The following is a 14,100-nucleotide window of genomic DNA, read 5'->3' on the forward strand; positions in this document are numbered from 1 at the left end:
CTCAAAGCTTCGAAGAAGGCAGGGTGGAGATTTATGTGTCCAATATGGAGAATTTTTTAATTCATAAATTTGACAGATTTTTGTTAAAACTGGATGATTATAAATTTGGAGACACCGACCTAAAAATCTATCGGACAGATATTGTCGTCTTAAGTGTAGAGGGGGATCTCCACACTCAATTTGTAACGCATTGATTGGGCTAGATTTCATTGCACCTGAAATGATCCTTAAGGCTTTGGCTTGCACACCATCTAACTTTTTTAAACCAGCAACGTTACATGGTTCTAATAGGAAAGAGCCGTAATCAATAACACTTCGTATCATGGCATTATATACAAGTTTCATTGTGTACGGATGGGCACCCCACCATACACCTGACAGACATCTTAGGATATTGAGGTTTTTTTCACATTTATTAGCTATATATTGACAATGTGGTATACCTGAAAGCTTAGAATCCAAGATGAAACCTAAAAATTTTACCTCACTTTTTGTTGGAATGGTATCATTATTATATATAACATTTAAATGTGGAGGATTTCGCATTCTGGAAAATAGAACTATTGCACTTTTGGACACTGATATTTCTAAACCATTTCTGTCTAACCATTCTTTAAGTAATTTAAGAGAAAATGATAAATTTTCACAAGCTGTGGGTATTGATGAACTAGTAGAATAAAGCAATAAATCATCAGCGTATTGGAGAACTCTAACAGAATCATTAAGCGTTTTATCCAAATCATGAGTATAAATGTTATATAAGATTGGACTAAGGACCGACCCTTGTGGAAGCCCCTTCCATATCGTCCTTGTAATGACACGATCTTCTACATTTAAGTTAATATCTCTTTCAGATAGCATATTTATAATAAAATTTACAAGTATGTTAGGGATATTCAATTGAAGCATCTTAAGCTTTAATATTGGAATGAGAACATTATCATATGCAGATTTTATATCTAAAAAAGCTGCTAATATACTACAATTATTAGAAAAAGCAAGGCGTATATCTGTTACTAAGATACTTATATTGTCAAGAGTACCTTTACCTCTCCTAAATCCATATTGACTATCAGCCAAAAGTTTATTACTTTCGACAAACCATTCAAGTCTATTTTTAACTAAATGTTCGGCAACTTTTGCTATAGTAGTTGAAAGAGCAATGGGGCGATAAGATGAAACTTCCAATGGAGATTTGTCAGGTTTTAAAATGGGTATGATAATCTGAGATTTCCATGATGGAGGGATGTGCCCGCTAATCATAACAGAATTAATTAAATTTAAATAATATTCAGTGACACCATAACAATTATTTGAAAGAAATGAGTATGGTATGCCATCAGCGCCCGGTGCAGAGTCTTTTAAGTAACTAAGTACAGATGTTAATTCAGACATGGTAAATGGTGAGTTTAATCCGTCGCGATCATCGTTATATGAAATAGAAATAGGAATTATGTTATCTTCAGGAACTGAGGCTGGGGCTAGTTTGTCCATAAATTTACATGCAACTGATAATGGCATTGTATGAGTTACGGATGGGTTAAAGGCTGATCTAAATTTTTTAATATTCTGCCAAACCAGAGTAGAACTAACATTAGGGCATAAAGAAGAACAAAATCTTTGCCACCCTTCTAATTTTTTCTCTTTAAGAATTTTCTTCGAAGCTTGTGACACCTGACAGTAAATGTCAAAATTCTCAGTTGTCATTGAATTGCAATAATCTTTTTCAGCTTGTTTTCTTTTCCAGACTGCTTTAGAACAATCTTCATCCCACCAGGGTGGCGAAGGAATTTTATCGGGCCTGCTTTTTCGAATAGGAAAAGATTCGTCGGCAGCTTCAATAATTAGTTTTGCCAAAGCCTCGGCGCAAACTGGCTCCTGTCCTCTACAAACTTTAGGCAAAGTAGATAATCTTTTGTCAACATTAGACTTAAATAAAGTCCAGTCCGGGCTATTGAGTTTATATTTTAAACGGAAGGATCTTTTGAATGTATGTGGTTTAAGATGGGGAAAAGAGATCAGCAATGGCATATGATCACTGCCATATGAATAAGGCAATGATTGCCATGTAAGAATAGATGCAAGATCAGGAGTGCATATAGATAAATCTGGCACACTATCACCTTGTTCAGGCTTAGTTCGCCGAGTAGGTGTTCCAGTATTAAGTACACACAAACTATTTATATCTAAGATTTCTAATAAAGATTCTCCATAACATGTAGATTTTGAACTTCCCCATGTAACATGTTGACAGTTTAAATCACCTAATAATAAAAATGGCTTTGGTAATCTGCTTAGAAAGACATTTATTTCAGATAAGATTGCTGAAGAAGGATTAGGAATATACATAGAAATTATATTTACATTATATACATAAGCTCCAATAACACATATACCTTCACTATGGGATGGCAATATAAGTGGAGTAAAGGAGACTGAATTGTGTATGAGTATGGCGACTCCACCATACCCATCAGGCCTGTCTTCTCTGAGACATGAAAAACCTGGAACTCTAAAAGAGTAACCTGGTTTTAACCATGTCTCAGACAGAGTAACGACTATAGGGCTATATTTATTAATTAAGTGTATTAAATCACTTTTGTTGCTAACTATGCTGCGGCAATTCCATTGGACTATGTTGGTTAACTTGTCCATCTTGGTTTTGCGCATTATTCATTTCATTTATTAAAAAGGCAGCGTTGTCCGGTTTTACAATATTTAACTTTATTAAAGTATTAATTAATTCATTTATGATATCTTTTACAGAAAAATGTTCAATTGTACTTTTTGCAATAGCAGAACCATTGGGTGCAGAAAGATTTGGGCTATAATCTTTAATAAGAGAGTTATGAGCTAATTTGTCATATCCTCTCACTTGTTTAGGTGGTACACGTGGTTTCAAAAATATTGTTTTTTTTGTAGATGTATTAGTACTTGAGTGTGGTGCTGTGGAAAGAATAGATTCGGAATGTAATGTGTTTGGTTCAGAAAGTAAGACTTCGGCATATGACCTGGAAATAGGGGGATGTATTTTAGAGGCTTCAAGATATGACATGCAACTTTGGGCCATTGTCAGCTTAATCCTTTTTTGTCTTTCAAATTCTGGGCAACATTTATTTATAGCAAAGTGAGATCCTGAACATGAACAGCAGTACGCATTAATTTCAATGACACTACAAGTGTCTCCTGTATGTTCCTGACCGCATTTATAGCAACGTGGTTTAGATCTACAATGCACCTTAGTATGACCATATTTACAACAATTATAACATTGTATAGTTGGATAGATATATAGTTCCACACTTAATGAATTATAGCACATGAAAATTCTCTTAGGTAATATCTGTCCATCGAAGGTCAGTACTACAGATTGAGAGGGTTTCCATACAGGTGATCCTTCAACAATTACCTTATAATTCAGCCTACGCATATTTATAACATCACCACAACCAATTGGTACTGATATATTCGACTTAATTTCTTCTTCAGACCATTCTGAGGGAACTCCTTTTACTATGCCGACTCTCGTAACATTAAATGATGGAATAAAAGCTTTTAACTTGTTTTGTTCTAAAAGGGGGCTCAAAACAAATTTATTAGCATCTTCATAGTTGGTAAATGCCATACTTATTCTATTGCGACCTATTCTTTTAAGACTGCCATTAACAATATTTTTAATCACATTATTATTTTTTTTGAGGAAATTACCAAATGTAATAGGGTGGAGTGTGGCACCGTCAGACAAAGATTGTGTAACTTTTTGAACATGTACAAGGAAAGGAGCATTATCTGTTTCAATATAATAACGAATGCGCCTAGTTGGTTCTGCACTAACTGTATCCTGGGTATTAGATACTTCCAAATTTGAGGTGTTACATACATCTGCGGGTGAAGATTCCAATGGAGGAGAGCTAATATCAACTTTTTTATGGGCTCTATGTTTTTTCTTTTCATTTCCACTAGATTCCTCACTTAAGCACATGCAGCTACGATTTGAATTATTATGGTGTTTTGATTTATCGGTCCTTTTCTTTTTATTGCAGTTTTTACAAAATTTGCGCGCAGCTTTAACACGTTTCCTTTCAGACCTGATAGAACTATCAGTGTCCATACTGGATTCGTTCTGTATTACAATATTAACTCCGACCTGGGGGATTTCAGGTCCCCCAGGATCGAAGGTACCATCCTCCGCCATAAAATAATTTAAAAGACTTACCCAAGTGAGATATTTACAAAACTATATATAATAAGATAAACTAATAAAAATATATTTACAATACACTACTTAACTGATCTTTAAACTACTAAAAAATAAATAAAATGAAAAATCTCAAAAAAAGGCGCCCGCCAAGTTGAACGTTTCCCGCGCTTTCCTATCTCTACTTCGCAAGGACCAATTCGCGACAAGCTAATGCTTTAAATTCTCTATAATCACTAATGTGGATTCAGCCTAAGGATACACTGATTTCATAATATGAATCTTATAGACTACTTAGCCTTGTTGTCGACAAAACAGTTTTGCCTTAATAGAACGAACTTTAGTTATTCAATCGAAAATTGCCTGACTTTGTTGCTGAAAATATCTCTTTTGAAAATAATATAGGTAAAATTTTGTTTACTACTTAACTAATTTTTTTAACTGTGTTATAGTATAGCAAGTATTCTCCATTTTTTAAATCTAGTAATATTAACACCAAAAATTCAAAATGGCAGTGAAGTGTAGAGAACAAATCTATTTCTATCTAAGTTTTTGAGACAATAAAGCAGTGAGTGACGTGGTGTAACGGATTTCAATGAAATTGGACTATCTGAAGATTTGATACATTTATTGGTTTCTTGTCATTACAAAGGTGACCAATATTTTCGCATCAGGTAAGTGTTTTTTTGTAGCCGCCCACTATACCACCAATCTGCTTAGATTTGTGTAAATATTTCATAAATAAAGCCATTATTCATGTAGTAAACCTATAGGGATGTTAGATAATAAGATAATATTCAATTATAAGGGCGAACCGTAATGTTTAAAACGTAACTGTCATAATCTAATCGGTATTTAGACACTACGCATTAAGATAATATAGATATAACTTACATCAAGGGATGTTTATGCTTATAATTATTATGTACCTGTTTTATTTTTATTATTTTAAAGTATGAACTCATATATTGTTAGCATACAGCATGTATGGAAGTACGTTGAAGATAAAATTTGATACATATTATTATAATCGCTTACCTCGACGTCGCTAAAGTGTCCTTACGTATTCTTAAAGAAAAGCAACATATGATCATTGTAGGTAAACAATTAGGCGGTTGTTTCTATTATTTTTAATGTTCACCTTTAATTGCATTGACTTTCATAAAAATGTATGAAATACTTTAAACTTTTCAAGTGAAAGAAGTAATTGTATCGCACATAGTAAGATTATATATATATATATATATATATATATATATATATATATATATATATATATATATATTTATATATATATTTAACATTTGGTTAGGGTAATAAGTATAAGTTTTTTTCCTCTTCCTTTGAGAACTTCAATAGGATCCTGTTACCTAAAATAATACTTTTACCGACACAAACAAAGGAACTAAATTTTTATGTTGAAATATTCTAGGTATAGTCAAGTAATTCCCAAAAATATATGATGAAGATATATTGTAGATGCAGATTACTAAATATATTTCCTGCCAATCGACATTGGTATTGTAAGATCAATAAAATGTTGTTAGATATATTTATCATAACCAAATTATTAGACTATTGGAAAACTGGTGTAAATAATTGTACCTGAACAACTATTACTGCATTATTGTTAGTGTAACTATGTGTTTACAAGAATGGAAGGAAATTAGAAATTCTATGTTTTCTCCTAGATCATTTTGTGGTCTGTGCCGTAAGTTACATACTTTAAATTTGAACAATATGGTTTTTTTTATTTACTTCAATACATTGCGAAATATTTGATGGAAAAAGAGTCAATTATAACGAAAATATTAAAATATAAGGAAAAATCATAGCTAATATTCAAATCTATTGGAAACAAATTAATAATTTAAGGAATATTGGGTCTCATTTTTCCTTATTTACAGGTATATTAATTTTTGATGTATTAGTTATTATCACATAGTTATATGTAATTACAAATAACATATTATCCTGTATTACTTACCTATTATGTATGTAGATAGATTATTACATTGCTTATTTTCATTTGGGTAGTAGATCTTTCTATGTATATAATTAGTTTTGTGGCATTTCTACTCGTGTTGTATATTAAGGTACCTTGATCATATTATTTCTTCACCCTAGGCCGGTGGTTGGATTCATGTGAGCTCAACCCTCTCCTGGTGGCCTGCGGGTTAACGCGTTGCAAAAAATGTTGCCGCCATCGGCCCCAGTGGCATCTATAGTCTAATTTATCTTCAATGAGATCCTTATTTCTATATGATTTAACTTATTTTATATAGGTCTGAAAATTGGTAGAGCCAGTATAGTGCCACTGGGCAGGTACTACCGTCACACTTATTTCTAAGGTGATTTCCGTGTACAGCAGTGCCATCAAGATCCATATAGACTGCAAGTTTATTTACTATATTGAAACCTTCAATATGGGGTTCTTGTCACAACAAGGTTAGATCTCGAGTTTATTCTACCATGGTCCGATGCGGTTGGTAAAATTAGATTTAATTAGACACAAAATTAATTATTTATAATATAATCATGCACGGTAATTATTTTGTAAATAATTATAGAACAAGATATATTTATAGTAAATCTGCTTTGTTTATTGTTTAGGTGAACCCTTATGTTTACTTACATAATACATACAATTATGCCCGAAATATTCATGTTCTTTATGTATGTTGTTGTGATGAACAAGTGAGTGATAGCATAGTGATTGAAATTTGGTCTCTAAATTAAATATCCTCATTATTATAGGAAACTAAGGCAGTAGCGTAGGAAACATTTGGCAAAAAAATGGACTAAGCAGGTCTGTAAAATGTGCCTCTATATTTTGGTGGCGAAAAAAAATTCTTACTTTAAAATTTACCGCCCCGTACCCGTGCCGCCCGCGGGGGACCGCCCCCTTCACCTCCGGCATGCTACGCTTCTGTGTATGAGTCTTCAATGCTTGATACACCAGCTTTATCTTATTTGATCTACTTTCTAAACATTATTTACACCCGTTTTACTTCTATGGTTCAAATTCGAAATGTATCATGCTTTCGTTGAATTCGTTGTAGTATACATGAGTAATAAATACCAATAAATGCAATCATTTTCTTGATTTTTAAGAGTCAATAGTTTCCTTTACCCGCTATTTCGCGCGCCTAAATTACTAACAATATAATCTTCCAACCCATATTCTACCCCTTTAAGTGGTGAAATTTTCAAAAATCCTTTCTTAGTGTTTCGCCATGTACTATACAAATTTCTAGGTTCAGCGGTTTCGCCTGTGCGATGATCCTAAGGGTCAGTTAACCTTCCTCCTTCATACACATAAAATCAATAATTACAAGTACTACTTCAATTTTTGAATAAAAGTGATTATTAAATAATTTATACATAAAAGAAGGAGTAAGAAGGCCTTCGATAGAAGTGGAATAGCATAGAAGATGCGCGGGCGCCGCTGATCATAAACGTTGCAGTTTGAGCCATGACTCACAGCCGCCGAAAATAACTTGGGAATGGGCGCCGCCTACCGGCCGGGGCGGGCGGCGAACCGCTCGTGCTCAGTGGCAGCCGCGAGCCGCTAGGGAAGCGGTCGACGTGGAGCGTGCGAGCCCCGCACTGATACGGCTGGTGGCGGCGCCGGCGCGGGATGCGCCGCCATGCCGGTACGACACCGCGAACTCGGCGAAGAGCTCGCACCCCCGGAGCCCAAACGCTGCAGACACTGCGACGGTACGCTACCACTTAACGTGAGAATGCTCCTAACTCCATAAATCGTGACGATAACTCACCAACTCAACATTCCTAATGTAAACACGTGATAAAACGCACTAATCACAACGGCGGATGTAAACCTGTGACAAATCGATGCGGCCCAAATGGAACACATTTTATTGTCCCGTAAAAATCGGTGACAGTTTAAGATGACTCTGTTTGTCACCTGCTTGTTTGATGACTGCTTTTAAACTCGCCGAATGTTCTGAAGCCGACCACCACGTGCCAGAATTGTTGATATACTACACAATGTTACTTGTTCTAGAGCACTGAATTTCATTGTGATAAACAGCCCTAATCATATTGCTAATGTAACAATGTGCTAATGTTATGCTGTTCTGATTGCGAATTAATTTGCAACACGTGTACAGTATGTTCAAATGCTTATTTCTCTCAAGAAGTTTTTATCTTCATAAGTTTTACAATAGTTGTAATACTCATAATTATAAAATGAACTCTACATTTTTATTTGGTCAAAATCGTAACTTTTTATATGATTATACATATTAATCATAATAACAGTAATATGTGATTTTATAAAGCTGTCTGAATGAGTGTTTGTATCTGAAATATGTTATTCTCAACATTATAACAAACAACAAAAGTGGATTAGTTATCAACGAGGGCTCATTCTGAGAAGTAATTTTAGTGGTTTCTTTATAAAAACAGTATTTTTTTTTATATACGAGCGTATGCGAGAGCTTTTACTAACGCTTTGCAGTAATTGCAATTGTTAGTGATACATATGTAGGAAGGATGTTTTATCGTTTCATTTAATGCAAATAAAAATGTTATCCTAATAGATCCTTAAATAAATTTAACAGTCTATCTAAATCACTAAATAAAGAAAATCGAAAGTGATTTTTTTTTATATTTTTCTTGCTTTTTATTAATTTAATGAAAAATATGTGGATTGTGCACTAAACATTACTGTCAACACTAGATTTATGAAAATTTTCGATTAAAGATCTTTAAATTTTCCCTTTGATTGCATTGACTGTTTAAATTACCGAAGCCAAAATTACGTTACGGTATGCGGAGATGAAACGCGGCAGATAAGTTAAAATCCGAAGTCAGTCGAGCGATTCTGCCGGCGCTCGCTTTAATTATATTTTATAATCTTCACATGTATCTAGTTCTAGTGCAACACACTAAATGCAGTTTCATTTATCTTGTACACGTGATAAATTAATTAGGTTCACTAGCAAAATAATAAATTTCTTTCCATAAACCGTACTCTCTGATTCTGTTACTTTTAATTATTTGTGAGTGTACTTCACGCTGTCGTGTCTAACGGGAGTCGGAAGTTAACTGCAATTAAATTACGCTTGAAATGTTAATTCCCCGTGTGTTTTATCCGCGCTGACGCTCGAGTTTATCTGCTGTGGGCATATCTTTAGATTACCTTAGTCACCGGAGTGTAATATGTGTCAGGAGGCGTCGAGAATGGAAAGTGCATATAAATAGTGAGCACGGCTGGTTCCAGAGCGGGACGCGTTATGTAACTGGAGGCTCGCAAACAAATGCAAGTCGAGTGCCGTACATGCGTTATAGTGGGGTATCGGCTCGCGTTTGTGTGCTATATTTGCCAATACACGCCATGTGGAAAGGCTATCTATCTATTGGCTTATTTGCACATATATTGGCAAATAAGGCATGTTTCAAATACGCGTTTTCGGACATTTTGCGGTTTTTACATATACATGAAAGGCGTGTGCGGATGATAATTTATTGTATAATATTGAAGTAGTAAACGAAAATATGTAGTCTACCTAACAGGTGCATGCGCCACTTATGGGCACGTAGAATAAATTACAGAATAATTCAGAGTTCTACCTGAGGTCGGCCACGGATACGATGCCACCTTTGAGGACTAAGTTGAATTGCCCCGGATAAGGATGTATTCCTTACCTTCCGTTATTCAAACAGGAACGCAGCAGCGTTTAACACTGCTGTTATTAGACCGAAACAAATATTAGAGAAAATGCTAAGAGCAAAACAGTACACAAAATATTTTGGCAAATACAGCGTTACTGGCACATCGTAACAACGCCAAGTGAAAACCCGCCATTAGCCATACTTTGAAATGCACTTGTCTGTTGCATAATTGGGGCGGGACGCGCGTCCGGCGCCTCCACGCAACCGCACGTGACTTTGGCTACAATCATTATGTTTTCCTGTGGAACATCTGGAGCATTTTCTATTTAAGCAGCCGTGTTTCATTATCTATTTTTCATCGCACGACGTTTATAGATGTAGGGATTGATTATAAATAACAGTGCATTATTCAGGCGAAATTTAGGCTAAGGGTAGTGTTGACTATGAGTACTAGATAATTTTTTGTATGATTTGATATAGTTGTTATTGTAATTAGTTGTATGTATGGTATTTTCGTGTTCGTAAATAAGTCCGTATTGACTCCCGGGAATAGTAATAAAACAATTTTGTGCTAGACAGTATATTAATCAAGTAGAGTTTATAGTTAAATACTTTTGACTTTTACTCTATGGTTTCAGTTCAACTTCTATTCTTTATAGGAGGTCCGGGTTCATAACTCAGCACATACATCTGTTGTTTGAGGATTTTTTTAATTATCACTTATTTTAAGGTTGAAAGAAAATATAGCTAGAAAATCGTCGTGTTAAAGTTACCCCTAATTTTTTAAAGTCCTTAAAGGCTCACGAAGTATATAGGAAATTTCACAAATCTTTAATTTCAACTATGGCTTAAAATAGAGTTCTTTTAATTACGAGTGGGACAGAGTAAGACAGTAATTGATGATGATATTTACATAACATTTATGAAGACGAAATTGTTTTATAAGTAGCATTTCATAGAAGATGCAATCATTAGTCTCCCTATACTTTGACTGTTATGTAGATAGCGGTGTTTGTGTAGTATCGTTTGTAGCGGCGATGCTACGGCAGGTGGCTACATCGCCTGTCACGTCGAACACTGCCGCTGCTATCATCAATGCTGATCTTATTGACCGATACACTTAGTACTAATAACAATGGAATGTTACTCCCGACTATTGTTTGTCAACAAACAGTGCTGTGTAATGATGAATACCTTAATTTCGTAATCGGAATAATTTAAACTGTTTTCCTTCCATTGTTTTTAATATTTGGGCTGGATTTTACGTATGTGCCTTAAAATATATAATGAATGGTGGTTACAAAAAGTCCAAAGAGTCCTCCAAGTGAGATGCTACGATGCACCTACACCATCTGGTGTTCACGATGGTATGAGACCACAAGCTCCCCCGTAAGCCCCCTTTTAGTTGCCTCTTACGACAGGCAGAGGATACCGTAGCCCTATTCTAGTCCCGGAACTACAGAGACATGTACATGAGACCTACCGGTTTATTGAATCGCACGAAAAAAAGTTAGTTTTAAAAGTAGGTATTAAACGCATCGTTCTCAATAAATATATGTCATGTATCAGAAATAGTGTGTGAATAAGGTTTCACAAATGTTGACGACGACGGCCCTATAATAAAAGTCGTTATTTCCACCAAGAAAATGATTCTATTTACGCGAAACGCGTTGGCGTTCGGGTTGTAGGTAATTCTGTCGCACACTAGAACGGAATGTTTGTTTTGAGGAGACGCAAACAAAGTCATTATTATTCCAAGAAGGTAAGCCTGTATCCATCCATTGTGCAATATAATCTTTTATCGTTCAATGGAAATTCAGTGATGATGTAGAAACAAATCGTTATATCGTTGTCTAATTAAAAGTCGAAAGTAGAAAACATAATCTAGACTCAGGGCTGTGCGTCCACCAAATACTTTACCATGGACGTAGATGTCGTAGCTATAGGCTCTGTTAATAGCCCAAAAACAGTAGACGCCGCCCGCAACGGAAGTTAAGTTTGCAGCTACTTACGGGACCTCTAGCCCGCCATCTTAAACGCTGTATATTTGATAGGGTCGTAAGGATCTCTAAGCAGCGCCGAAGACGGTCACCGGAGGGGTTTTAGTGCGGTAAAAGTCCCACATAACCCGACGTCGCTCCCACGGCGTCGGGTAGCTTTTGAAGGTTTCCCCTCGTCAACAAAAAAAAAAACAAAAAAGGATCGTGAGGATAAAAATTAGACAGATTACTAGAGGGATCTGTCACACTTGCTAATATTTTTTTGATAGATATTGGACTAATATGCCACCTGTCAAGTTGAAAAGCTGTCAGTTTGTTTGTCGGCCAATGGTGAAATAGGCCATAGGTTTATGTTTCATGGTTATTTCCCTTTCAATTTGGAAACGTTTAACGTAATTTCGTATAACGATACGTTTATTTCCTAGAACTTATAGGTAATAGTTCTAAGTTCATTTTATGCACGATACGATAAAAAAATACATGTCCTTAAAGTAGATAACACGCTATAGTCATTAATAGCTTCAAAGGAATCTCTCGCGTAAAGTTTAGTGAATAAATATTTTTGTTTTTATACTTTTGATCGTTATTATTGTGAACATTTTCCCATGTTGTTAGAGACATTATTCGACAGTTTATGGGTGGCAGTTAAATATACCCGTCTCGGTTTGTCGTCACAAATAGAATTTTGGCACTGACTGTCTGTGGTTGTGTAATTCATATGTAAACCACTTGTAGAATTTAAACTATGTATTTGTTCACATTCTTGATTGTGGGTGTTAATAAAGCACTTGTTTGTTTGTGCATAAGACATATTATGGTAATCACTTTCTGTACGTTACGTTATCACTTTGGTACGATGATTGTTTTGTACGTTTTATTGGTTGTTTAGATTATGTGGAGTTTCTCAAATAAATTGTAATTTTTAGGGTTCCTCACTCAAATGATAAAAACGGGACCATCGTTGTCTGTTCATCTGTCATAGGGCTCTATCTCTTGAACCATAATAATAATTGACAGATCGGCCGTGATAGCAAATATAAAAAAGTTGGTGGTACAGAACCTTTCGTGTACGAGTTCGAATGTACCGCTTGACCAAATATTAAGTATCACGTAATGGTATTTGATAATGAATGATATAGGTATTATGTTAATAAATGCCTAATATTATGAGTATGTGTTACATTTTCTGATAATATTCGTATTTCGACGCTATCCAGCGACTTACTGTGGTAATTAGCGGAGTCGTCCTCGTTCTAAACATACCTTGACCTCCTTGCGTTACTTTACGATGTACTATCCGCCATTATATTTTTTACAAACATGTTCGTAAAATGGCAGGTGGTTGTTTGACGGAAGACAATAAAATGAAGATATTTAACGCCAACGTGACGTTGATGTGAACGCAAAATTTATTTACTGCGTTTAAGATCATATTGGAACTGAAGTGGTAGGTTGGGATAATAATCCTAAAGCCAAGCGTTAAGATCTTTACTGAAATCAGATTAACCCAATCTAGTAAATACTAATGATTAATAAGCTCGATATTATGTTTTCTGGACAAATACATACACCGGATTATCGTATTATTATTATGATTATATGTGGATGAATAAAATACATAAGGAAAGGTTTTTGAGTTTGATGTCATGTAGGGACATTTCTATTTTGATTTTATATTTAACAACACATGAGCATGGCTAGCCTAGTGGTTTAAATCTAGCCTTTGGGGTCCGAGATTCGAATCGCAGGCATGTATGATTGTTCGGTCATGTGCGTAATTAATGATTACTTGTTTTAACAACTAAGAAAAGCATCGCGAGGAACCAACACCTAAAAAGTCTTCAAAGAATAGACTGATCGCACTTTTGCAGCGTGATAGCCAAAACTTACTTTGACAGGACACCGGTGGCTATCAGTGGAACAGTAAAGAGTTAACGATAACGGGATGTATTGTAGCCACCCTACCTACTGCACTAAACAAACACGCATTTTACCATATGCCTAAGAAAATCTTGACGAAAGATATAGATGAAATATGATTATTCAGTACAACAAGTCTTCAACTCGGCCGTGATTAACTGCCAAATGCATTACCGGTAATGAAATGACAGGAGTTGAGAGCTAACGGTGTAGTACGGTTAGCAAAGATTAGACTCTTCAATACAATATTTGTAGAGATGCAGAAAAATATTTTATATATAAAATTCTCGTGTCACAATGTTAGTTACCGTACTCCTCCAAAACGGCTTTACCGATTTT

General features: G+C 35.1%; 1 protein-coding gene across 3 annotated transcripts in view; it reads left to right on the forward strand.

Annotated features, from left to right (window-relative positions):
• The first annotated feature begins 4,700 nt into the window (after positions 1-4,700).
• The window catches only part of Mrtf (Myocardin-related transcription factor), a 42,505-nt gene continuing 33,105 nt past the window's right edge, over positions 4,701-14,100 (forward strand). For 2 of the 3 annotated variants that reach the window (XM_073091483.1, XM_073091484.1), the window contains exon 1: positions 4,701-4,872. Coding sequence is in view for 1 of the 3 variants with exons in the window: in XM_073091482.1 (XP_072947583.1) it covers positions 7,849-7,921 (73 nt within the window). In the remaining 2 variants the exon portion in view is untranslated. Of the gene's footprint in view, positions 4,873-7,754; positions 7,922-14,100 lie in introns of those variants that run through there. The other variant, XM_073091482.1, reaches the window with a different exon arrangement.

Source organism: Epargyreus clarus, unplaced genomic scaffold (genome assembly GCF_041222505.1).
Source record: "Epargyreus clarus isolate Ecla_fem2 unplaced genomic scaffold, WU_Ecla_fem_2.2 ptg000034l, whole genome shotgun sequence".
NCBI classification, from domain to species: domain Eukaryota; kingdom Metazoa; phylum Arthropoda; class Insecta; order Lepidoptera; family Hesperiidae; genus Epargyreus; species Epargyreus clarus.